The sequence below is a fragment of the Ceratotherium simum genome, chromosome 13, assembly GCF_057802395.1.
Source record: "Ceratotherium simum simum isolate JZ-2026a chromosome 13, ASM5780239v1, whole genome shotgun sequence".
NCBI lineage: Eukaryota > Metazoa > Chordata > Mammalia > Perissodactyla > Rhinocerotidae > Ceratotherium > Ceratotherium simum.
Genome location: NC_141912.1, coordinates 22,945,530 through 22,972,611, shown reverse-complemented (window position 1 = coordinate 22,972,611; position 27,082 = coordinate 22,945,530). Strand labels below are relative to the sequence as shown.

The 27,082-nt window shown below is 39.4% G+C and overlaps 2 protein-coding genes across 7 annotated transcripts in view; both read left to right on the top strand.

Annotated features, from left to right (window-relative positions):
* The window catches only part of RIPOR2 (RHO family interacting cell polarization regulator 2), a 219,759-nt gene extending 207,351 nt beyond the window's left edge, over nt 1–12,408 (top strand). For all 6 annotated transcript variants that reach the window (XM_087438104.1, XM_087438101.1, XM_087438102.1 and 3 more), the window contains 4 exons: nt 26–228; nt 2,613–2,696; nt 6,185–6,275; nt 10,330–12,408. In XM_087438104.1, coding sequence (XP_087294230.1) covers nt 26–228; nt 2,613–2,696; nt 6,185–6,275; nt 10,330–10,430 — 479 coding nt within the window. In that variant the 3' untranslated portion in view covers nt 10,431–12,408. The remainder of the gene's footprint in view (nt 1–25; nt 229–2,612; nt 2,697–6,184; nt 6,276–10,329) is intronic.
* A 3,305-nt stretch (nt 12,409–15,713) lies between these two features.
* Nucleotides 15,714–18,382, top strand: ARMH2 (armadillo like helical domain containing 2). Its single transcript, XM_014788712.2, has 2 exons — nt 15,714–15,986; nt 17,955–18,382. Exons 1-2 carry the CDS (start codon nt 15,725–15,727, stop codon nt 18,380–18,382), a joined length of 690 nt encoding a protein of 229 aa, XP_014644198.2. The 5' UTR covers nt 15,714–15,724.
* Nucleotides 18,383–27,082: the final 8,700 nt, after the last annotated feature.

Sequence of the window (27,082 nt, the reverse complement as noted above, 5' to 3'; positions counted from 1 at the left end):
GAACTCTTTTCTTTCTACTCTCTAGTTTCCGTGAGTCAGACTCTACAATCACTAAGAGATGAAAAACTGCTACAGGCCATGAGTGACCTTGCGCCGGTCAGCCTCCCCGCCCAGCAGGAAGTTCTCAGGACGCTGGCTCTGCTGTTAACTGGGGACAACAGTGGAGTCCGGGAGGCTGTGATGCTTTACTTGACAGCAGCCTCCAGAAACGAGCATTTCAGGGAAAAGGTAGGACACAAAATCACGGACATCAAGCTAAAAGCTTGTTTAATTTTCTGTCATTTACTATGAATATTTTGTCATCTATTTTTTTATAAAAATAGTTTTCTTCTGCTTATTAATAATATATACTCTGTAAAACAATTTAAACTGCAAAAATATTCTATAAATAGTTAAGTGCCTGTAAGTCCAGCCCCCAGAAAAAACTGTTAATAACTTAGTGTCTATTCCTTCAGATTTCTTTTCTATGTATATGCTAACATATGTAATTATTTTTTCTTAAATGAGATCACACTATTCTGTTGTGTGTTGATTTTTTAAGTGTAATATATCATGGTTATTTTCTTTCCATGTCAGAACATATTGATCTACTCCATTCTATTTGATGGATTAATGGCATCTCAGTGCATGGATATCCCATAATTTATTATCTTATTCAATATTGATGGGCATTTGTGTAGTTTCCAACTCTGAAAAATATTATGGTGAACATAACGTGTGTGTGTGTTTACAGACACATCTATTTTATGAGTAGTTTGGAGTCAAGTCATCAAGCTATTGGGTCAAAGAGCTAGAATGTTTTTAATTTTAAAAGCCATCACTCCTGTTGCTAGGAAAGAGGCGATTTACCTCTCCCTTGGCTTTAATTCAATAGCCATCCAGGCGTAACAGGCATCTACAATTCAAGCACATTGGGGCTGGTACAAGGGGGCTTGGTCCTCTGGGTGTCCTTTACAATTTGGGCGCCCAAAACTAAACTAACTCACGTCTAAAAACTTAACTCGCATCAACCTTCAGATCAGCTCAAGAAAATTAAACTCGGCCCTTTCTTGTCCTTGGAAAGGTCAAATGTTGAACTCTGAGAAGAGTCTGTTTAACTTTTCTAAGGTATTACCTGAGCTAGTGTGGTGGGATGTTTGTGTACTTACAAGAAGATATTCCATTCTAATGCTATTTGGGCCCAAGAGCATGAACTTCATATTGTTCTTTCCTACAAAGTTCTGGACTTTTAGTAGAACTTGCTCAAAAGGCTGTTCTATGAGCCAATCGTCCTTACCACCATTGAATGAGAGGAAGAAAATTAAAGAAGTTAAGCACTATGAGTGGGTCTCATTATTAAAACCATTTTGCAGATTAGCAGACTGAGGTACAGGGAGTTAAGTAAAATGCCCAAAATTACATGTGAGGAAGTTGAGAGACATATTAGAAATATATATACTTATAAATACAGATGCAGATAAATAATGACAGTTAGCTTAATACAAACGAAGGAAAATGTAAGTTATAGGAAATCGGAGAGAAGAATACTAGAGAGCTGGCCACACAGTGGTTAATGAAGTGGGGCCTGGGTCTTGAGCCAGTTTTGAAGATAATCAGGAATGAGGCCTGTCAAGAGGAGAACAGAGCACATGGAGTTCTCTGTGGGGAGCACAGCAACTGGGTCTATCAGTGAGTCTGGTAGGAAAAGCAGGCAGTTAGAGAGAGAGTGGGGAGCGAACTGGTTTAGGACATTGAAAAGCTCATAATGAGGAGTTCCAATTTGATGCTAGGCCAAAACAAAAAAGAAAAGGGAGGCACTCTACTATTCTAAGAGAGGGGGAGAGGGTCTGCTCATGAGGGACATAATACACACTTGAGAAAGGGGTCCCTCATCATTAGGTGCTGGAAGCAGAAATGCTGTGGTGGTGATCCAGGCATGAAATTAAGACCTTGAGAAGACATGTGGCCATTCAAAAGAGATAAATCTAAGAATTATAAGCTATTTAGAAAGAAATTAGCTTGATAAAAATAAGAAAAAAATTTTTTTTTTAGAGATTTTTATACAGACACCCATATGCCATGTATCAAACACAGCACCACCTTCTAACTGGAACTTCCTGCCTCCTCCTGTCTTCCCTTTGGCTGGAATGCCATTTTCTCCCCCAGCTTCCCTACTGAAATCTAACCCACCCTTTCTGGTCCAGTTCAAACATCATTTTTATGAAACCTGACCCAGCACTCCAGGAGGTGACTCTTTTCCATGTGACTGACTTAGCATCTTGTAGCTTTATCGTGGCACCTAGAACGTTTCTTCTCTGCAGTTCCTTCTAATTAGTCTTAGCATTTCTTCTAGAACTGAGCATCCCTGGAAAGCCAGAATCATACTTTATATCTTCCAACTTCCTATTCCCCAGAGGCTGTGTCCTGGTAGAATATAAGATCAGTGGCTTGAATAGAGAGACCGCTCTTTTAATAAACATGAATTTTAATGGATTTTTTTTTTATGTGCTCTGAAGGTAGTGCAAAATGTCTTGTTTCACGCTATCGTTTATCTCAGGGAGTAAAAATGATATATACCTCTAAAACTACAAACACGTCAAAATGTCTTCACGGTGTCCATCCTTCTCTTTCAGGCCTTGCTCTATTACTGTGAAGCACTAACAAAGACAGACCCTCAGCTCCAGAAGGCAGCTTGCCTGGCCCTGAAAAGCCTGGAGGTAAAGCCCAGCCTTAGAGCCCCCTGGCAGTTCAGCTTCGAGCACGACTCAGCCAAGTGTATATAACAGCTTTCCTTCCATATTTAGAAGTACCTGTTTTGGCCGCATTTCTTATCTCCTTTGCACTGTATCTTAGCTTGGGGGTTCCTTTTATCTTTAAACAGTAACTAAATGTGATTTTGTTTTATTAAAGTCACTAAGTTTTAGAAAACAATTATGTTTTTCAATAGCCCACAGGAATCAGTTTGCCTCTGGGTCAGTATTAAAAAAGTATATCTTATCCCAAAAGAGAGATGATATGATGGTTTCACCAATTTTTATTGTATACAAAAAATGGCAGGGATAAATAAAATTTGCAAAGAAGTGCTAAAATTCAATGTGCCAATAAATTTCTAGATCATTCCCCATGAACTGTTTTTACTAAACAGCTCACCAATCTTAACTGGGTCAGAGGAAGGTGTTAGTGAGCACTGAGAGAGCTAAAATGTAAATGGAAAAAAGGGGCTGAGAATTCCCAACGTTAAAGAGTTTGCCCTTTCAATAGTCAAGATTTAATATTTGACCTACTTTAATCACAAAAAATAAGACTAATTGCTCTTGAGAAAAGAATGAGAAGGCCACACCTTAGAACTTGCTGGAACCTTGGATGGGTGCGTAGGACAAGGGGCAGGGACTTGCAGGCCTGATGGGACATGAAGAAAGGGATTAACACCTCAAAAGAAAAAGTTAATGACCTGTGAAAGAAAGCAGTTCTGGGAAATTTTGCCTTCCTTGTTACTTGGTCAAAAAAATGACCTTTAGGTGGCAAAAAAAAAAAGCCCACAGTGACTGCTATTTATTTGGGTGCTCTCCTGATATACAGTGACACATCAGTGATGATGGCTGTGATATGGAGTCCACGTAAATAGACGTGAGGATACAGTGATCTGCATTAGTTTTTGTGGATTTACATGCTTCGAAGGTTACAGTAGAGGCTCCAGTTTTTTTGGTTTTTTTGTGTGTGTGTGAGGAAGATCAGCCCTGAGCTCACATCCATGCCAATCCTCCTCTTTTTGCTGAGGAAGACCAGCCCTGAGCTAACATCTATTGCCAATCCTCCTCCTTTTTTTTCCCCAAAGCCCCAGTAGATAGTTGTACGTCATAGTTGCACATCCTTCTAGTTGCTGTATGTGGGACGCGGCCTCAGCATGGCCAGAGAAGCGGTGCGTCGGTGCGCGCCGGGGATCCGAACCCAGGCCGCCAGTAGCGGAGCGCGCGCACTTAACCACTAAGCCACGGGGCCGGCCCCGAAGCTCTAGTTTTAAACTCGAGCATATCCCAAGTTTGGGAGCACGGATTCCTCTCCTTTTCCCTTTTCTCCTAGAGGATAGGATTCTTTGTGCAGAATAAAAGACCTCTTTCTAAACCATCCCCAGGCCCCCAGCTCCCAAAAGGGGCTCTATGCAGCATGGTGTGAAACATGCGTAAAAAATAGTGCAGACTCATGATTTCCTCCATCCACTCATGATTTCCCTAACTCTAGCTAACTTATCAGGAAAAATAATTTTTTTTAATTAATGATAGCAAGCAGACACCCCATTTTTTTCCTATTCTTTTCTATTTTTCTCTTCTATTATCAAACTGGAAACAACGTTGAGAGATGAAGTTCCTCAAATCAAATGGCCCTCCAATTTTAGGTCCCCCGTCTGTCTCATTGAGCTAAAATAACCCATAGTCTACCCATGCTGCTCACCCCAGTTTGCCATATTCTGGCACCCAGCACCACCACCACCACTTCATAAACCTAGCTTTCTTCTAAGAAAGAAAACCCCAATTTATTATCTGTTATCAACTCCTCAAAATCTCAGCAAGAGCATTTTTGTTTTGTAGCAGGCAGGCTGCCTTTCTTGTACCTGCCCTAAATAGTGGTGTTCGTAAAGACCCTATGCTAGGCCCTCTTCTCCCTCCACGGGTTCTCCCTGGGTAAACATCTACCCCCATGTCCTCTGTTATCATCTATATGCTAATAACTCCCAATATTTCCAGTCCAGGTCTTCCCTTCCCACCTATTATCCAGCTTGCCGTTAGATATCTCAGAAGATACCACAAACTCCACCGATCTCTCCCTGTCCTCTAGTCTTCTGTATCTTAGTGGATCGTACAGTCACCTCCCAGTAGCCCATGCCAGAAACCTAGGAGCTGCTAGTGACCCCTCCCTCACGCTCATCCTCCACCTCCAACCAGCCTCCCCATCCTGTTGATCCCACTTCCTCAGTAGCCTGAATCTGTCCACTCTTTATTCCCACTCTCTTCACATGGATTCGAGCAACCTACCTAGCAGTCGCTTTGCCTCCTTCGAGTCTGGACTCCCTTCATTCCGTCCTCTTTACTGCAATTAGAATGCTCATAATAAAATACAAATTCTGCCTAAAACTCTTCCATGGGCACTGGCCCCATGGCTTAGTGGTTAAATTCAGCACGCTCCACTTCAAGTGGCCCAGGTTTGGTTCCCGGGTGCTGACCTACACCATTCATCAGTGGCCGTGCTGTGGTGGTGACCCACATACAAAATAGAGGAAAATTGGCACAGATGTTAGCTCAGGGCACATCTTCCTCAGCAAAAACAAAACAAAACTCTTCCTTGGCTTTCCATGTTCTTAGAATGAAGTCCAAAACCTTTAACGTGACTTGTAAGGCCGTCTTTGATTTGGCCCTGTCTGGAATTTGTTTCCCCCTCCACACCCCCAAACACACACACTCACACACACACCCCTACCCCGTACCCAAACCTGGCTAACTCCTCTAAGATATCACTTCCTCCATGAAGACTTCCCTGATCACACCAGGTTATGTTTCCCAGACATGTTCTGCCCTAGTACCCTGACTCAGCCTATTATTCATTATAACAATTACTTTACTTGTTTAACAATCTGTCTTTCCACTAGACTGTAAACTCTGGAGGGCCAGGACCATGTCTTGTTCATTGCTAAACCACCTGTGCCTTGTGAACTGCCTGGTTCATAGAGTGCTCAATAAATGTTTGTGGAATAAACCAATAGAGGAATTCCCATCCTTGACCTTTATTCTTTTCCTCTCTTTTAGCATATAAGCTAAATATTAGGAATTCTTAAATTAGAGCTGTTTTGGAAGGAGTGGGATACAGTGGAAAGAACTAGGAGAAGTAAATTCTATTCTAGAAAAGCCGGCTAGTCACTTCACTGCTCTAGGCCTGGAGTCCTCTGTGGAATGAGGAATTCAGCTGATCATCAGAGCTCCTACAAGGACGAATCCTGGGCTCCATCCCAGGAAATTCTAATATAGTCCGTCTGGAGTGGTGCCCAGGAATCTGTACTTAAAAGAGCTCGCTAAAGTGATCCTGACACTCAGCTAGGTTGGGGAACCCCTGAGTAGGATGGTTTTTAAAGTCCCGACCAGCTTTGAAATGCTAAGTCTCATGTAATCCGAGACATAAGTAACAGAATGCTATTTTACCTGTTTTCTCCTTGTAGGCTACTGAAAGCATTAAAATGCTGGTGACACTGTGTCAGTCTGACACTGAAGAAATCAGAAATGTGGCCTCAGAAACCCTCTTGTCTCTTGGTGAGTTTTTTTTTTTACATGATTGTTTACTTTTGATACCCTCAAAGGGAACGGTAAGGAAAAGTTTCGTGTGCCCTGTTTTAGCAGTTTTCCCCCTATAGGCTATCTGCTCACACTTCTACACACACAGACACACAGACACACAGACACACACACAGACACACACAGTATAAGGAACTGATCAATTTCCATCTCCCCCCAACTCCTTGTTCTAACTGTCTGGGTGTTGAGGGTGAGGGTTGCTTTCAGGAGCCTGTGTAGATGGGTTAACCAGTCTGTGCACTGTTTGGAATCAAGAACATAAAAGTCAAACTATAGAGCAGAAGCAATAGTCAGGAGTCCAGGTTGGAAGGCCAGGTTGGGGTCGGCACTACGTGGAGGACAATGATTGGCTGAGGTTCCAGGGTGCATTCCCCAGGGAATGCCATCATTCCCCAGGTACCTTAGCCTCTCCTGACTCTCAGGTTAACCTCTGATTGCCCTACTGGCCTATGCCCTCCTGAGCCCCAACACCAAAGAAAAGAATTGAGGTATTTATTTTATTCTGGAATAACAAGATAAACCTTCCCCTTCACTCCACTTTATAAAGGTTCATGCCTAGCAGGTTTCATACTTTTATTCTTTTGGAGGAGTTGGGAGGGTAGAGAGAGGCTTTTTTAACTCTGCATAAAAAAATATAAATGTTATAAATAATTTTACTACTACAACACACTCTTCAAGTGCAAAAGCTATCCACGTGAAAGTACTCATATATAATCCGGTCAATAATACTAGTTGGAACAAAGCCACCCTAGTTTGACTTTAGTAGCTTAATACCGTAAGGGGAAATCTCATGGTATTTTTAATCACTGTGAAAATCACATTCTTTGTTAGATGTTCTTTCTTACAGTTACTGGTTTAATAAGGCTTTGTTCTGCTATTGAATATATCATTCGATGCACAGAAATCTTAGCCAGCATACGTTTGTTTAGAGGATAAAACAGTTATTCCTTGTGGCTGTTTTAGGCATAGAAATTATTTAAATCCCTTAAACTGTGCCCGGGGTATTATTAGTTTGAACTTTTATCCCTTCATGTTCTGAAATAATGATGAAGGTGAGCCCGATGTTTGTAAAGCATAGCCCACAATGCTTCTCTTTCCAGTGTAAGCTCAGGAAGTTTATCCCTGTTGACTGTGCCCCAAGATTCACTTCAGCTGCACAAATACTAGCATCTCCAGGACTGCTTATCACACCTGCTTCATCTTAGCTCTTTATGGACATGGCTCCCCCCAGCCCCCTGCCCTTTCACACCACCAGTTCATGGTTCTCAACGCTAGCTGCACATTGGAATCACCAAGGAAGCTTTAAAATATACCCATGCCTGGGTTCCACTTCCAAAGATTCTGCTTTCATTGGGCTGAGATGTGGCTCGACATTGGGATTTTTAAATTGCTCCCAAGTGATTCTAATATGCAACAAAATTTGAGAACCTCTGAACTCAATGTTATGAATCTCTTTTGACCCTACTACACAAATACTGGTGCATTTTTATCCCACACAGATGACTGAATTAATATAGTGAAAATAGTATTTTCAATGGGAATTGATAAAAGCTACCCTATGATGAAGGGCTGAGGGTGGTCGCAGGGCATTTGAGGGACTCAAGGCAGCAGCTCTGTACCAACCAGTATGGAATTATTTCAATATTTTAACCTAGAGCTGCCCAATAGATCTCTCTGTGATGATCGGGATGTTCTCTATGTGCACTGTCCCATGCGGCAGCCAGGATTCACATGTGGCTATTGAGCAGTGCAACGTGGCTACTATGAATGAGGAACTAAAGGTTCAACTTTATTTAATTTTGAGTGTTAACATTCAAATATAAATAGCCACATGTGGCTGGTGGCCACTATATTGAACAGAGCAGTTTTCACCGTGGCTACGGACATTCCATTGCCTCCTGGCTGGACCTCAGTCCAGTTTGGAACCACACTGCCTGACGCCCCAAAGCTCAGGCTTTTTGTCCTCCAACACCCCACCTGCTTCACAGGGCTGTTAAAGGACTAGCCAACACAGATCAAAGCCCACTGAAAACTGAATGTTAGTAAGAGTGAGATGCCGTTAGAGCCGGGCCCTGGTTGTGTCACTAAATAATATTGAGTAACACCTGTAGAGGAATTGCTGTATAGGTGCCAGGCACTGTTTTGAGGGCTCTGCATGGGTTAGCTCATTTAATCCTCCCAAGAACTCCATGAAGGAGGAAGTAGGGTTAGTCTCATTTTAAAGAGGGGCACATTGAGATGTGCTGAAGTTGCATAATCCACCATGGACACCCAGACCCAGTAGGGCACTGCAATGGAATCCTGACCGTCTAGGCCACCTAAATTCTGTGGGACTCTGGGGGAAGAAGTGAACATCTCTAAATTGGACTATATCCATGATCAAAATGGGAATTGGCCTGGTATTAGCTGTTTTTAAACCAGCATTCGTTAGCCAAGGCATCCACAGGGGTGTGTGTGAGTGGGCAAGGAGCATGGTATGAATGGGCCTAACTCGGGCCCTCTGTATCTCCATCTCCTCCTCCTGTCATCAATGGAAAAGGTGCTGTTTTATATATCAGGGCTTTGCATAAATATTTAGTTTCAAATAAAGGGTTCTACTCCAAAGTAATAAAAAATTGAAAACTACTGAATTAGGAAAAAAAAAAATAGGATTTGCCTCAGAAAAGTCAAGGCATGCAGGAAAAAATCAACAAAAATCTCTAAAAATTGGTGGCTTTTGCTTGTAGAAGAGTTCACTACAAAGTTCTCTTAAATACAGGCAAATCTCTACTTTTGTATCTAATGTGTTACTGAAAATGTTAAATGTATCAAAAAAAAAAAAAAAAAGAACAGACTTTTGGTTTATTGAAAGGCTTCTGTTTCCAGAGACTATGGTATATTATAAAATACATGATTAGAGTCCTTTTCTAAAACCCACTAATATCAGTATATTTCCAGCATTCATGAATCTTTTTTTACTTTTGTTTTTCTTTACAATGAACTTCTGATTGAACACAACTAATTATTTCCATCTTTGTCTCATTTGTTAAATGTATGAAAGCCTGCTTCTTATTACTAGTATCTGTACTTTTACAAAATTTAGAAAATTTTCCCATTTTCTAAATAATAGGAAAAATGGAACAAAATATTCAAATAATTTGCAAATACATGTTGGCTATTCAAGATGATACACTACTGACAAAACTGAACTAGCTGTTGGCTGGTAGATGGCATCACCACATGTTTATATGGCAAAGTAATTTTTTAGCTGAAGTTTGAAAGCCTAAATTTGACTTTTATGAAAGATCATTTAGAGGTACCAATATATAAAAGTAAAAGTTATGTAAAGGTCCAACGCACTGAAGTCAAGGACCAGACATATGGAAATCCCTAATGCTTTTAAAATATAATCCATATGATTTCTCAGGAGTAAATCTACTATGTGAGGGCCGGCCCGTGGCTTAGCGGTTAAGTGCGCGCGCTCCGCTGCTGGCGGCCCAGGTTTGGATCCCGGGCGCGCACCAACGCACCGCTTGTCCAGCCATGCTGAGGCCACGTCCCACATACAGCAACTAGAGGGATGTGCACCTATGACATACAACTATCTATTGGGGCTTTGGGGGGAAAAAAAGGAGGAGGATTGGCAGTAGATGTTAGCTCAGAGCTGGTCTTCCTCAGCAAAAAGAGGAGGATTAGCACGGATGTTAGCTCAGGGCTGATCGTCCTCACAAAAAAAACCTATTATGTGAAAATATCTACATCAAATGCCCATAGGACTTCCTCTCTGTTTCACACTCTGGCATTTTTTAGTCTCTGGCATTAGCTCAAAAGTTCTTGGTTGTTCTAAATGTTACCTAACAAACAATATAATTAAGAGTAACAGATGATTTTTCCTTCCCTAAAGTTAACATCAGCAAAATATAGCAATCCGTACCTAAACAACTGGTATTAATTTATCAGAATTAATTATTCTGAGTGATGAATAAAAAAGTTAAGTTCAAACTGGTATTCATTTTGAATATTCTATATCCAGGAGAAGACGGGCGGCTTGCCTATGAACAGTTGGACAGATTTCCTCGAGACTGTGTTAAAGTCGGAGGTCGTCATGGAACTGAAGTTGCCACCACCTTTTAATTACAAGTTAACTCTGCCTAACAGCTGTCTTAATAAAATGGCCCTGTTAAAAAAAAAAAAAAAATGGCCCTGTTAATCAAGATGGTGCTGTGATTTAGCTGGAATGTATTTAAGACTTGAAGAGTTCTGTTGAGGTTGTCTGGAAATGTAACATGTTACAGAAAGAATTCAAAGTCCAGTTTCACAGTACCTATCCACTTTTCCTTTGGCCAACAGAATAGGGCTATGTATAATTTAGTACATTACATTGTTGATTGCGTCTGACAATAGTAAAAGAGTCCATCTTATCATATTAGTATGGAATTTTAAAACAGCCATCTTTGTACTTTTTTGGAAGTTCTTCTATAAGCTCGAAATAGTCATGTGATACTTTGATAAATATCATACGCCTTGCAGTGTTTCTGTCATGTTCTCAGGGTTGAGGGGCCCTCTTAGCTACCTAATTTTACCTTAAATGCAAAGCACAAAAAAGAATTTCTTCAAGTAAAAGTTTGCCTGCAGAACCTGGTAAAATGACACATTGTAAGAGTTTAATTGTTTCTAACTTCATTTTTTCAAGCCTCCACTGATTTATTTTGTTTCTTTTCTCCATCCTGGCAATTCCAAAGTATGTTTTCATTGTGGTAAAAAGACAGGTAGATGACTAAGAACTACCTTATTGAGATTATACCCATGCTTATTAAAAAACAGACACTCAAAACTTAAACTTTTTTTAATAAACAAAAGCCATTTTTTTAATAATACTTTGCTGCTAGAACAAATCAAAACCAAAAGTCATGGAGGCAGAAAGCCGCGATGCTTTTTGAGATACAAGAACTTGGAAGTTGGAGGAATCCCAATGGGGTGGGAGCAGAGGGACTTTAAAAGTGGTCCTTGCTTCTATAAAAATCACCATGAGTTTAGGAAGAAGAAGAACACCCTCGGCCGGCCCCGTGGCTTAGTGGTTGAGTGCGTGCGCTCCACTGCTGGCGGCCCGGGTTCGGATCCCGGGCGCGCACCGACGCACCGCTTCTCCGGCCATGCTGAGGCCGCGTCCCACATACAGCAACTAGAAGGATGTGCAACTATGACATACAACTATCTACTGGGGCTTTGGGGAGAAAAAGGAGGAGGATTGGCAATAGATGTTAGCTCAGAGCCGGTCTTCAGCAAAAAGAGGAGGATTAGCATGAATGTTAGCTCAGGGCTGATCTTCCTCACAAAAAAAAAAAGAAGAAGAAGAACACCCTGAGGAATGGTTACTGCCCCAGAGAAATCATTCACCACTGGATAGAGTCCTTGGCCAAACAGTTAAAACAACAGCTCCCATTCATTATTGCTTTCATATCAGGGTAGCAAGTCCATTAAATAACGTACAAGACTATTCAGTAGCTCTTATTAAATAATTTTTCTTCCTCTTAAGAGGATACAAGGTGGGATATGCCAAGATATCAAAATAATATGTGTGAGTGTAATTTAAACTGTGGAATATCAACTGTGTTCTGAATGTGTTTGTATAAAATATCATTTAGATGTCATTTTAAATATTTACATTTTAGCAAGACCTTTAAAAACAACTCATTTCATTTTAAAGTAAAAATCGTTCGCCAGGCTTCCTGGCAAATAGTTCTTACAACTGTGAAGTTATAATGTGTATATATATTTGTATATTTATAAATATTATATATATGCATATATCCTTCATTTTAAAGGTACACTGTACAGTCTAATTAGTATGTATAGTCTATAGTCTCTGTTCAATGGTCAAGATGATTCTTTTTATAGAAATTCAAATCACGAATGTTATAGGGTTTTTTGTTTGGTTTGGGTTTTTTTATTTTTTGAATTTTGCACGAGTAATTAATTCCATATCTTTTGTATTCACTTCTGCATTTTATTTTTGGTTGAAGGGGGTGCTTTTAGTTTTGTGGCATTTGTATTCATCACTCTTTCAATCATGTAAGTTAAAATAAAAATTATTTTTGAATTACTAGTCTCATGTACAGAGTCGAGTGTATTTTTTTCACATGCCTTTCTTGAGTTGGTATTTACACAACATACTACACCTTGTTCTCAATTTGAATTTATTCTTATGTTGAAATTCCTTCATCTATAAATGTAGATAATAATATTAACTTCTCAGATTTGTCGTAAAGCTAATTGGAGAAAAAGAGCTGCATTTCAGACTTATGATATCTATGAGCAGAGACTATGCGCTCCTCGAGGATAAAAAGAGCCTTCATTTATTTGTGTATGTTCCCAGACCGAACTCCCACCAGCATCATCACAGAGGGGCCCCTAACATTCAACTCTGAGAGTAAGTATTTACCAAGCGCCTCATTAAATACCAGTGATTGCTTTTACTGAGCAGCAGTAAAAACAATTTCCCCTATAAGGTGTATTGCTGTACTGTTGGAATTGCCTTATTTACTTTACAAATTATAAAGTAAAATTGTAAACCCAAATTTGGCAGAAAACACCAGCACTTCTCACTATATCAGAAAAGCAAATTAGTCAGATAGAAAAATAAATATATTTATCCCTGAAATTTTCCTAGAGACAGTATCTCTCTTATTAAACAAATCTTATTTTTTGATTTTGAGAAAGTTCTAAGTATACCTTGTGCAGAGAACAATAGTTGTTTGCTAAAAACCAGATCTCTAACTTCTCGTTTATTCAACACATATTTGTTGCATACTTACTTTGGATACGGTATATGCAGGGGACTGTTCTTGGCATTGGAGATAACAGCAATGAAGAAAAACAGAAAAAAACCTGTGCTCTCACAGGACTCATATCCTGACAAGGGGAGTCAATAAAACAGAGAAGGGGAATAATAATTGCACAGGTTGGGGTTGGGAGATGCCATATCACAAAGATCACACGTTTAAAAGAGAGTGGTCAGGGGAGGCCCAGGAGCAAATTACATCAGGAACTGATGGGGTGAGCCACGTGCATATCTCTGGAAAGAACATTCCAGGCAGAGGCAATAATAAGCACAAAGGCCTTGAAACAGGGCCATGCTTGGTGTTTTAGATTTTCTAGTAGCCTCATTTAAAAAAGTAAAAAGATGGGGCCGGCCCGGTGGTGGAGCGGTTAAGTTCGTGCGCTTCACTTTGGCAGCCCAGGGTTCACAGGTTCGGATCCCAGGCGCACACCGACACACCACTTGTCAAGCCATGCTGTGGTGGTGTCCCATATAAAGAAGAGGAAAATAGGCACGGATGTTAGCCCAGGGCCAATCGTCCTCAGTAAAAAGAGGAGGATTGGCAATGGATGTTAGCTCAGGGCTAATCTTCCTCACACACACACAAAAAAAGTAAAAAGAACAGGGGGAAGTTAACTTTAATATATTTTATATATAATCCAATATATCCAAATATATCCAAACCCTAATATATCCAAAATATTTCAACTTATAACCAATAAAAAAATTAATATTTTACATTCTTTTTTTCATAGTCTTTGAAATCCAGTATGTATTTTATAGCACATCTCAATTCAGACTAATCACATTTCAAGGGCTCCATAGCCACATGTGGCTAGTGGCTACCATATTGGACGATACAAGTCTATGTTTCCCCAACTGTCCCCGTAATATCCTTTATAGCAAATACACACATGCTCACGCACATGCATGCACACACGTGTGGATACGGGATCCAACATGGATTACATGTTTAATTTAGTTGTAATGTCTCTTCAGGCTCTTTTAATCTAGAACACTAGCTGCCCCCCTGCCCCCCGCTTTTTTAACTCCTGCACCTTAATATATTTGAAGAGTACAGGCAAGTACATTTTGTAGAATGTCCCGAATTTGGACAGGGAGTCCAAATTTCCACTTTGAAAGTAGAGCTAAAATGATTTATTGATAAGTTGGAAATGAGATGTAAGACAGATAAAAGCCCAGGATAAATCCAAAAATTTCAACCTGAACAACTGTAAGGATGGAATGCCATCTTCCAAGATAGAGAAACTGAGAGGCGGCAGGTTTAGAGAAGACCAGGAATTCTGTTTTGACATTTGAAGTTTGAAAAGCCTCTTAGACAACCAAATAGAGAGACCAAGTGGCAATTGAATGTGAGTGATGTGTTTGGAGTTCAGGTGAGAAATCCAGTTAAAAATATAAAATTGGGAGTCTTCAGCATATGGATGGTATCTAAAGCCATGACACTGGTTTATTTCATCTGGAAGTATAGATAGAAAAAAAGAAGAGATACAAGGATTGAGCCTTGGGACGTTCCAATATTTAAAGGTCATAAAGAAAAGGGGGAACCAGCAAAGGAAAATGAAGAGCAACCAGTAGGAGAAAAATCAAGAGAGTATGCCATCTTAGAAGCTAGGTGAAAAACATGTTTCAAGGAGAAAGGAGTGTCAAATGCTGAGGACTGAGATTCAGTAAAACAAAGGTCATCGTGACCCTGACAAGCAATCTCAGTAAACTCGTGGGGTTGAAATCCTATTTGGAGTACATCCAAGAGAGAGCGAAGGAATACATACAATGGGAAGTATGGCAACTCTTTGAAGAGTTGTTGTATAAAGGGGAGCAGAGAAAGGAATGTGCAATACTAGGGGGAGGGGCTATATGAGATCAAGAGAATGTTTTATTTTTTTCATGAGAAAAAGTATAGCATGCTTGTTGATGATGCAAAGGATCCAGCTGAGATGGAAAAATTAGTAAGGCAAGAAAAGAATGGCAGAGCAAGCTCCTTGAGTGGGGTGAGAAGGGTTGGTTGAAATCTACTATATAAATGGAGACGGCATCCATAATAACAGGAGGAAAGTCAGAGTGTATGGGCACAGATGCAGACAGGTCACTGGATGAGATGGTAAGAGCTGCGGAAGTTCTCTTTTGGTTGCTTCTATTTTCTCAGCAAAATAGGATAAATATAGGAAATCTATGACGTAGAGAAAAACACTGATTACCTAACAAATAAGCAGAATAGGCATAATACTATGAAAGATCAATGGAAAGAAGTTCAGTATGTGTAAGAATAGTCAAAGTAGAATGGGCAAGTTTCTGGCAGGCCTTGAGGAGCAAAGGTGCAAAGACAGGAATGAGTTTCGTGTGTGTTAGGGGAAACCAGTTTAGTTTAAGCTGAGATTTTGTGCACCAGAGAAGCAAAAGTAACTTGGTTTAGTCAAATTGCAGAAGGCCTTCGATGCCAGGATCAAGGATTTAGGCACACATCGCTTCCCCCTGACTTGTGTATTCCATTCTACAGTGTTGCTAAGTGATGAATTCCAGAGTTCTCGCCTATTAACTTCTGTTAGTGCCAGTGGTGTTACTGAAGCACCACTGGCTTTTTTACACAATGGCTAGGACCCCTGTTCATATGCAATTTTGTACTCAGATTTATCAGTATTTTCTGGGGCTGTATCGGCACCTCCAGAAATTCTTGAGTGTCACTGTTAAGGGCCTTTTCATTAAGAAGGAGGAAGAACATATCCCTCCAGCTGAGTGTATTTTTCATAAAGAAAAAATTGTAGCACTTGGCCATATGTTGAAGGATAAATCTCTGACCATTGAGAAGAGAGCTCAAGCTGCCTATAGAATTGGACTGTTGGCCTTCACAGGTACTGATTTAACCAGCTGTGCTAAAATAGGTGTTTCAAAATCTTTGTGCTTATTCTAACACTTAAGTTAGTGATTTTCATAGTTCTAGTCTTAAAATTCCAAGAACATTTCCTTTGCCTAAATTATTTGTTTTTTGTCTTCACACCACCAAAGATATTACTAGTTATTTTCTCCTCAAGGACCTCATGTTTTAAAAGGATACGTCCATGAAATAAATTACTAATTATTTTCCTCCTTTTATTAATTAAATATATATACATATATACTGAAATTGCCTATCAAAGTTCTCATGATCATAAAAAAAAATCAAAGAATCTATAGTGAGTTGATATAATTCCAACCTAGTGATGTGATTCCAACACAGAGTAAAACTACTTGATATTTTATTTTTTATCTTGTAAAAATGCATTACACATAAAATAGCTTAGAAAAATCAACAAGAGCTTAATGCTCTTAAAACACCTACCAGGAAAGCCAATATGTGCCTCAGTGAAAGCAACTGTTAATGTATATTTGGCTAGAAAATTAAGTGGTAAACAATTTAAATACACACCACTCTAACAACTGTCAAATCCAAACTCTCTCCAATTTTTTTGTCTAATAAATTTCAGAATACGTAATTAAATTTTATAGGTGGCCCTCAACAACACGTCTCCTAATTAGAAGCTCTGGCTGGTAGCTATAAGTGTCAGAGATAGACCAATTTTTTTTTAATGGGAAAATGAGTTACTTAGATGTGGTTTGATAGACTAAATCTTTCAAAGAATGGTGTTCACAAGAAAAAAAAAACACTTACTGTTTTCAAGGACCGAGAGGTCTTAGGTGCCAGAATGGTTGAGAACCACTGGCATAGAGCTGGAGAGAAGACAGGAAGTTCAGGAGAATTCCCGTGTGAAGGAAGGATAAATGGCACCCACCACGTGAGGCAAGCTCAGTTCCTCGTATAGCTGTTTTCACCACTTGGGGGAAGAGCTAGCTAATTATAAAAGGATTAGAATCCTTTAATTTGATGTTATTTAGCCTTAGCTGTACTGGTGGGAAGCAAGGGAAAGGGCTTTTGCCCAGGCTTCAGCTAAAGCTTTAACATTGAATAGAATATTCTTGGTTGCAACTATGACATACAACTATCTACTGGGGCTTTGGGGGAACAATAAATAAATAAAATTATTAAAAAAAAAAAAAAAAAAAAAAAAGAATATTCTTGGGACCATGGGACTGTGGTTGTGCAGGTAAGAGAAATCCAAGCTGGGTCAAAACTTCAGTGGCTAGAATCCAATCAACTATGTCAGCTGCTCCTCACCATCTAGTCTTCACCCAATGCCTTTTTGGCTAGTACTTTCTTGGAGTTTGAGATTTGAACCAGGAAGATCTGGGGTTCAGGTATATGATGAAAGTAGAGCCTGAGATCAGATTGGGTCAGTAATCAAAGCAAGGAAAACTTTGTAAGGTCACATTGGTCCCAGAACCGCAAAAGAGCTGGGCTAAGAAATGTGTAAGGGGAACGGGATAGCAATGGACAACTCACGAAAAACTTCTCTTACCACTTAGACCCTGGCTTTGCAGCTCAGTCTTTTGGTTTTCTGTTTGCTCTAATGTGCTGGCATTTTCTCAAGTACTGAAGACAGAGAATCAGGAATGAGATCATGAGGGAGATTTGCTAGGTGTACACAGCCAAGTTTTGTTCACCTTGAAATACTGATTCCCAGGTGCCTGATTAAAGGAACCAGAGAGGAGCCTGTTGCAGACAGGAACCTTCCAGTGCTTTTCATATTATTCCTGCTTTCACATTACTACACACACTTTCTTATCTTCACAGCAACACACGAGGTGGGGTAAAAGAAAGAGGAAAATTCAAAGTATCCAAAGTGTCACATATATAGCAACAGGAATGAACACATGGGTTCTCGAATGTCACTAGCTACTAGATATACCAAATACTTCTGGAAATGCAAACACTTGTCTTACAGGAGGACCAACTGCTGGGAAATTTGCAGCTGAGTACATGAAAGAAGTAGCCCACTTGTTGCAAAATCATGAGATGGCACCAAAAATAAAGATCCTGCTGCTCCAGAGTGTAGCATGTTGGTGTTACTTAAACCCTGTCAGCCAGAGAAGAGCCAAATATTTGCAGTTTATCCCTATTCTCATCGGTTTTTTGGAAAACAGACTTGAGTACACCATCGAAAGTGAAATAAATAGCAACCTCCTTGTGAAATTTTGGACTTGCTATGTTCTCTCTGTCATGACATGCAATAACTTGTCTTGCGTGAAGGAGCTTAAAGACCACAGTACTCTAAAACATCATTTGCAAATGTTGGCTACTGAAAATTGGTCTGGATGGCCTGAGAATTTTGCAGAGGTGCTATATTTCCTAACTGGTTTTCACAAGAATTAATTTCTCTAAATCCAGTCATGTGATGCAGCTGTCAGCATTACTGTATTACTCTGGAAAACTGAAATAAATAGTAAAAGTCAATACATTATTCTTCAGTGTTTTCTTTTAGGTAGTCGAAAAATTATATATAAATTTTCATAGTTACTGCAATAACCGAACTTATGAAAAGCACTGCTGTTTAAAATGACCTCATAAAAATTAAGTTCAGGGGCCAGCCCCATGGTGTAGTGAAGTTTGTGCACTACACTTTGGTGGCCCAGGGTTCGCAGGTTCGGATCTCGGGCAAGGACCTACACACTGCTCATAAAGCCATGCTGTGGTGGCGTCCCACATACAAAATAGAGGAAGATTGGCACAGATGTTAGCTCAGGGCCAATCTTCCTCAAGCAAAAAGAGGAAGATTGGCAATAGATGTTAGCTCAGGGCCAATCTTCCTCACCAAAAATAAATAAATAAGTTCATAAAACGGGAATCCATTGGAAAATGCATTACCTTATAACTGTCAGGAGCAATGATGCATTTTGGGGGTTATTAGATGACATTAAGCCAAGGCATCCGGAAATGCCAAATCCTAACCCAACCCCCAGCCACCCCCTGTAGCGGACACTGTTGCCCCACCTGTATCCTTGCAGCCGTAACTATTTCAGTGCCAGCCTTCCAGCACGTCTTTGGCCGAGACTGTTTTCTGACTACCAGAACTTTATCTTGTTGCACCAGGCCCAATGGAAGTGCAGGTAATGAACACTCAGTAGCACCAGCCCTCAACTCCATTGACACAACTCTGGATGAAGATGGAGTGCCACGTGTTCAGACACCTAAAGACAGCCTAAAGTTAGGCTCTTGGGTTTTCATACAAATTTTCACTCTCCTTATTTCGTCCGTTAGAGAATACGTAACAGAAAACCCACATTTGACTTTTGTGTTGCCCAGCCTCAACAAAAGCTTTATTACAAAAAATGATATTTACGAAAAAGTGCCTACAGGATACGTACCTGTTTGTTTCTCTAACTACACTAACATTTGCCTCTAGCTTATGTTCCAGCCATCATAGGTTGAACTTTCATCTTTCACAGACTTGCTTTGACTGAGCTGTGCTTTGGTGTAATGCTTCCATCTTTCACTGAGGGGCCCATAAAAAAAAGTAGCATAGTTCCATGATCCTCGCTTGTATTTATTATAGGAATGTTGTTACCGATGTAATCACATCACATGGTTTCATGAGGATCTCAGGAGAAATTTTCTCAGAACTTAAACCAGGAAAAACCGTGTTCTGCTGAGCAACCATATATTTTCATCCTCTGTGAGTTTTGTGAATTGTGTAACACAGAGTTTCTCAAACTAGAATCCAGTTTATAGTGGTAGATTAAGGGTTTGACCCCAGAAGTCCTATTTAGAGACTGGGTCATGGTCAGAAAATACTTTTTGAAAATGCTTTTTAAATTACATTTTAATTTTTTCCTCAAAGTAATACATGAACATAGTTTAAAATGTCAAATAATACAAGGCCTCTAATGAGAAACAGCAGGCCCTGAGCCCCCTCTTGATTCACACTCCCAGAGGTAACCATCTGAATTCTTTTGGCTGTTTCTTCTATTTATTTACCTCCATATTTCTAAGCAGTTCACATACATCGCTAATTTTTTTTTTCAATTTTAGGTATTTCTCTTTTTACTTAATACGACAGATAAGGACCTAGGATTTTAACACTCCCCCTTACCTACATCCACTTGCCCTCCTCTTCCTCTCTCAATATAATTGTGCCACAATTGTTGATTAAAATGATATGAGTATTTCAATAGTTTTCATGGCTAAGTCATATCATGTAGTCTAATTCCTTTCTTTGTCAACTCTTCGTTTTCCCTGGAGTTTTTTGTTTTGTTTTGTTTTGTTTTTGCTTAGTTTTCTATATACCTATCACTAATTTTTTCCCACACTTTCCTCTGTAGCTGTTTAACAACTCTCAATTCAGTTACACATTAAGTATGTAATTGTCAGCTCACCACCATGGAGCCCACCATCCTCTTGTTCCGCTCGGGGCCTGCCACACACCTAACAAACATTTTAGGGGTTCCCTTCAACACCCAGGAATCCCCTTACCCCTCCCGTGTTGGACCCTCTGTTTCCTGTATACTATCACTTTGCTTTTCCTGGTTCACTGCCACATTTCAATTTGAAGCAGGTTTTCCAGTAGTTTCCTGAGAAAGAACAAACAGGAGGTAAATTTCTGGACATCTCACATGTCCAACGATGTCTCTATTCTTCGCTTAAGTGATCATTTGACTTCGGCCTGTCCAGGCCCCTGGAGGGGCCGCAGAGGACATTAACGCCCTGGGTGCGCCCTCCTTACCCAGAAGGAAGGAAAAGCTGGGGTGAGCACATTCAGTTCTGTTTTTCCCAAAGCCACCCATCAGGCAAGTCACTCACCTCTGCTGAAACTATTGGAACTTCCTACTCCTGGAAAAGAACATCAGATTTGGAAAAGCAGCAGCTTCTTCCATATCTTTCCAGAGGTATTCTATCTATATGCAAGAAAATATACATATATCCCTTTTCTTGGTCCTTTTTGTTTTTTGGGTTTTTTTTATTAAAGATTTTTATTTATTTTATTTATTTTATTTTTTCCCCCCAAAGCCCCAGTAGATAGTTGTATGTCATAGCTGCACATCCTTCTAGTTACTGCATGTGGGACTCGGCCTCAGGATGGACGGAGAAGTGGTGCCTCGATGCGCACCCGGGATCCGAACCCGGGCCACCAGCATTGCAGCGCGTGCACTTAACCACCAAGCCACAGGGCCGGCCCCCTTTTTGTTTTAAAATGTAGTAGCATTTTGTACACACCAATACTTTATCTTGGTTTCGGTTTTATATCTTAAACAGTTTATTCATTCTTTTCTACTGCTTTGGAGTATTCCATTGTATGACTATAATTTATATAACCAGTCCTATAGTGTGGACATTTAGATTATTTCCAGTCTTTTGATAGCTCAAAGTTGTAATGAATAACCTTAAATATATATCATTTCACACACGTGTGAATATATCCGTGGAGTAAATTTCTATTAATGGAATTGTTGAGCAATACTCATGTTTTTGTTTAAGTTTTCTTCTGGGCCCTGCATTGTCACTTTTCCCTAATCTTCTCTTGATTCTTCAGCTTTCTTCATCAGCGTGGGATTATGTCTTTCATTGTTTACTATCATTTTAATGGGGTCTAGAGGGAGAGAGAACTAAATGGCTGTGTTCAATTAACATGTTTAACCAGAAATTGCTACGGCCTCTCTTCTGACAATGCTCAGAGAACCTTTGGTTAACATTTTAACTACAGAACAGTAGCTTGTAAGGCAGCCTGGCTATATTACTCTACTCAAATTCCTTTTTGGTCTCTGGCACATCTTTAAATCGAAGGTGGTACAATATAAGGTTCAGATTTGGGCCTTGAGGCATTTTTATGCTAAGCTTTGAATTTAAGACTGGTTTATTAAAGTTTTAACAATAAACGGCTACTTTATTTTCCTTTGTTGTCCCTTATAACTTCATCTCTCCCCAACATTTGGGTTCTCCCAGAAGCAAATTCCAGATAAGAATTTGAGCGCCAGCCTGGTGGCGTAGCCGTTAAGTTCGAGTGTTCCACTTCAGTGGCACGGGGTTCGCGGGTCCGGATCCTGGGCACGGACCGCTCATCAAGCCATGCTGAGGCGGTGTCCCATATAGAAGAACTACAACTCTACAACTATGATACACAACTATGTGCTGGGGCTTTGGGGAGAAAAACGAAAAAGAAGATTGACAACAGATGTTAGCTCAGGGCCAATCTTCCTCAAAAAAACATAAAAAAGAATTTGAGTGCAAGGACTTTATTTGGGAGGTAATCTCAGGAACTAGCAACAGGGAAGGGAAGAAAGCCAATAAAAGATGTTTTGTCAAGAAAGTTACCACTGTAGGTAAATGGAATTTGTAATCCTGCTGAGGAACTGTTCTGGTAAATATACAACACACACACCTCAGTTATCCCACCCAGAGGTCCCAGGAGCTCAGATATTTATACACCAATTCCTATCCTTCTTGGTTGACCTGACGACCTAAACCTAAAATTCAACTGAGATATCTTGAAGGGGGCAGGGCAGGCAGGGAGCAGTTTTCTAAACAAAACAAACATTGCAAGGGCCCTACAGCAGTATAGTTGACATTTGTTGCTTTCTGGCTAACTAGAATCTATTTTTTCTTCTGATAACACTTCAATTTCTCTTGAGGGGCTATCTCGCCCATGGTGTAGTCTTAAGGAGACTGTCAATCAAGGTATTGTGCCGTCCCAAGGAGTGGTAACAAACCAGGCTACACCAATCTTGCTATCTCAGGGAACTTGGAATCTTGTGCAAAATGATGAAAGGAGAGAAAATTATTTCAGAGACAGCACTAAGACAATGTTGACGAGCACCTGTTAGGGGATCCCCAGAGCTGCTCTGGTTTCTGCTCCCTCAGAACCATCATATTCTTCCAATGAACTCCATTTTTGCTTATGTTAGCCAGAGTTAGTTTCTATTTCTTACAAAGAACCCTCAGAAAGGCAGGAAGAAACAGGAGATGTTCAAGAATTTTTTTTTAGAAGTAAATATTTGCTTTACATATTTTAGTAAGGTTTGTTTTCCATATCCTCTCATCATCCCCCACACACCATTTTTAAACTTGTTTGATACATAGAAAAGCAATTAATTTAGGGTTTTTTTTTTTAATTCGACCACTTAATTTGTTTCTAGTTGCTCTTGGATTTTCTTACGTAAATGAGTTGTCTTTCCTTCCCATAATTATTGTCATTTGGTTTTATTGCACCAGCCTGAGACGTCAAAAAAAATTTACATTACTTGTGGTCCATCCTTCTCTAGTTCCCGACTTTACAACTATTTCTAAAGCTTCACCATTAAGTATTATGTTAGGCATAGGTACATAGCTTTTATCAGGTTAAAATTTCTCTTCCCAGCTTAGGTGTTGAATTTTATCAATACTATTTTATTATCTATTAAGATTATGTGCTTTCCCCTCCTTCAATGTAAAGAATTTCAAGTGTTTACAAATATAGAAACAGTCTTGCATTTTTGGGATAAACCCCAACTCAGTCATCATGTTTTCTCTTTTAATAGATAACTGGATTATACTTGCCATTTTATTTAGGATTTTTTCATCTGTATTAATAGGGTTCTAGTTCCCCACTCCACCCTACCCCACCCTGCCCTCTTACAGGCCCTCCTGGTTATTTTGGTATGTCATGCTAACCTTATATATATATATATATATATATTTTTTTTTTTTTTTCCCAAGGAAGATCAGCCCTGAGCTAACATCCATGCCAATCCTCCTCTTTTTGCTGAGGAAGACCGGCTCTGAGCTAACATCTATTGCCAATCCTCCTCTTTTTTTTCCCCCAAAGCCCTAGCAGATAGTTGTATGTCATTGTTGCACATCCTTCTAGTTGCTGTATGTGGGATGCCGCCTCAGCATGGCCGGAGAAGCGGTGCGTCAGTGGGTGCCCGGGATCCGAACCAGGGCCGCCAGTAGCGGAGCGCGTGCACTTAACCGCTAAGCCACAGGGCCGGCCCCACGCTAACCTTATAAAACATACTGAACAAGTTAGTTCAGTCCAATTCGGGCTTCACACAACATTTTTCCAACTGATTCTTAACCTTCGGCCATTTTCCTTAAAAAAGCTCAACTGTATCTTTTTAAACCAACTTCAAAGAACTCCTTATTATAACTTGCCAGGCTTGACTGACGTCTGACCCTGTCTCCAAGCCATTTTCATTGAGATGTTCTGACATTTGATACCTAACGAAAATCAGACTCATCTAAAAGAAATTCTTCCAAATTCTCCACCAACTAGGGTCACAGTTCCCAGGTGCTAGACACTTAAAATCATCCCAAATTTCCTCTTGAAATCCATTCCTAAAACCACCTGGACAAGATCTCTAGGCAACTAATCCTTTTTCTCAAACTATAAAGTTTTACAATTTTATTTAAATGTAAGCATACAGTAGGTACTCCTACCTGGCTCTTTCACTCAACATCACTGAGATTTATCCATGTTGTGTATACAAATTATTTACTTTTTTATTGCTGAGTAGTATTCCAGTATATGGATACACCACAATTTGTTTATTTACTTGCTGATGGACATTTTGGCTATTATAAATAAAACTAAAAATTTGCAGATTAGTCTTCATGTGGACATATACTTTCATTTCTCTTAGGTAAATATCTAGGAGTGGAATGGCTGGATCATATGTAATGTGCACATTTCACTTGTAAGAAATCGCCGAACACTTACATAGCATTTAATATTGCCACCAAAATTACAGGAGAGTTCCAGCTGTTTCATATTTTTAACACTTGGTATGGTCAAGTTTTTGTTTTTCACACTTTAGTCATTCTGATAGGCACATAGCAGTATCTCACTGTAGGTTTAATTTGCAATTCCCCAATGACTAATAATGTTGATATCTTTTTGTGTACTTCTTTACTACCTGTATATATTCTTTGGTGAAGTGTCCAAATTTTTCCCCCATTTTTAAAATTAAGTTCTCTACTTATTGAGTTGTAAGAGTTCTTAGAAACAAATCCTTCATTGGATGTTTTGCAAATATTTTCTCGCAGTCTGTAGCTTGTCTTTTCATTCTCTAAGAGTCTTTCAAGGCTTATGCACCTCTATGTTTGTTGCAGCATTATTCACTATAGCCAAGGAGTGGAAGCAACCCAAGTGTCCCTCGACATATGATCGGATAAAGAAGATGTGGTATATATATATACAATGGAATACTACTCAGCCATAAAAAAAAGACAAAATCGTCCCATTTGCAACAACATGGATGGACCTGGAGAGTGTTATGTTAAGTGAAATAAGCCAGACAAAGACAAACACTGTTATGACTTCACTCATATGTGGAATATAAACTAACACACACACACAGAGAACAGTTTGGTGGTTACCAGGAGGAATGGGGTTGAGGGGTGGGCACAAGGGGTGAAGGGGTGCATTTATATGGTGAGTGACAAATAACAGTGTACAACTGAAATCTCACAATGTTATAAACTATTATGACATCAATTAAAAAAAAAGAAAAAATAAGTTAGGTTGAACCTTATAAAATTTAAATGTATATGCATAAGAGAAAAGATGAAGATTATAAAGTGTGTCTCAATAAATAAATACTTCTGAGCTCCCCCCCCAAAAAAAAATCACACTAAAAAAAAAAAAAAGAATCTTTCAAAGAGAAGTTTTGGATTTTTATGAAGTCTGATTTACTGATATAATTTGTGCTTTTTGCATCCTATTTGAGAAATCTTTGCCAAATCCAAGGTCACTAAGATTTTTTTCTATATGTTCTTTTTACAAGATTAATAGTTTTAGCTCTTAAATTTTAAAATCCTCTTCAATTCCCTCTCCACTTTTCCTCTCCATAACTAAATCCTGGCAACCCACTTTTATTTAGCATTTTTCAGAAATACTTTCTATTTGCCAAGTCATCCTGTTCTATTTAGCTGTCCTCTTTCTAACTCATTCCAACAGCCTCCCAGCTGATTTCCCTCTCCCCCTAACCCAGAATATTCTTAATTCTTCTTTTAAGTTATTTTTTATTGTGGTAAAAAAACACATAAAATTTATCTGTTCTTCTTTAATTCTATCTTTAGGCTAGTGGCCCACACCTAAAACATATAGAGCTACACTGTCTAATACAGTAGCCACTAACCTCATGTAGCTATTTAAATATAAATTAAAATTTCATCATTCACACTAGCCACATTTCAAGTGCTCAATAACCACATACAGCTACCTGGTTATCACCCTGGACAGCACAGATATTTCCAACTTCTCAGAAAGTTTTACTGGACAATGTTGCTATAGATTAATAATAGTTTCCATTTTCAAGAATTTAGTTCAGGCACTTCAGTAAAGGTTTTAATCCTCACAATAACACCAAGGAAAACTTTAACTTTCTTAACTCTAATATTGAGATAAAGTTCTACAAGGTAAATAACTTGCCTAAAGTAATCCTTTAAAGCTTGACATTGCTCTTTATTGCCAGTTTATACAAAGGTACTTGTATGCTTCTCAAAGAATATACTCAATCCTAATGCTGTATACTTCGCAAATAATTTCCCTTTATTTTGTCATTTTCTTCCTTCAACACAGTACGTATGGGAAACCTCTAATTAATTTCCCCCTACTTTTACTTCTTATTCCTTCAATATATATACTTTGTCCTATACCATATGTGAAATGTGTGAATAGCAAGTTTCAGAACCCTTAGCTATTCCTTTGTCTCTTAAATGGACTTTCACCTGCCCCCGACTTTGCTTCTCTAGAGGATTACCACCATCATCCATCTTTTTCAGCCTCCAAGACAACTCTGATCACACCAGCCAGCCAAGCCTTTACATGGCTAACCAGATTCACTCGGGAAGCTTTTGAAACTAGATTCTCACACTCCACTACAAAAACTACTCAGTAAAAATATCTGGACACGGGGATCTGAAAATCAATAGTCCCTACAAGGAGCTTGAGGTACCGTCAGGTTTGGGAGTAGAGAAATCTCAACTATCTCAGTCTAAAGAAGGATAAATTCATTTTCTCCTTGTTTCCTCCAAGTTAGCAGAGGAAAACAATATAAAACCATAGAAATAGACAAATTTTCTACGAAGACTCCTTGTACC

Excerpts from the sequence above, each read along its gene's own strand:
- ARMH2 (XM_014788712.2), top strand. The coding sequence starts at position 15,725 with ATGGCTAGGACCCCTGTTCATATGCAATTTTGTACTCAGATTTATCAG. Across the intron at positions 15,987-17,954 it reads TGGACTGTTGGCCTTCACAG|GAGGACCAACTGCTGGGAAA; the intron begins GTACTGATTTAA and ends CTTGTCTTACAG.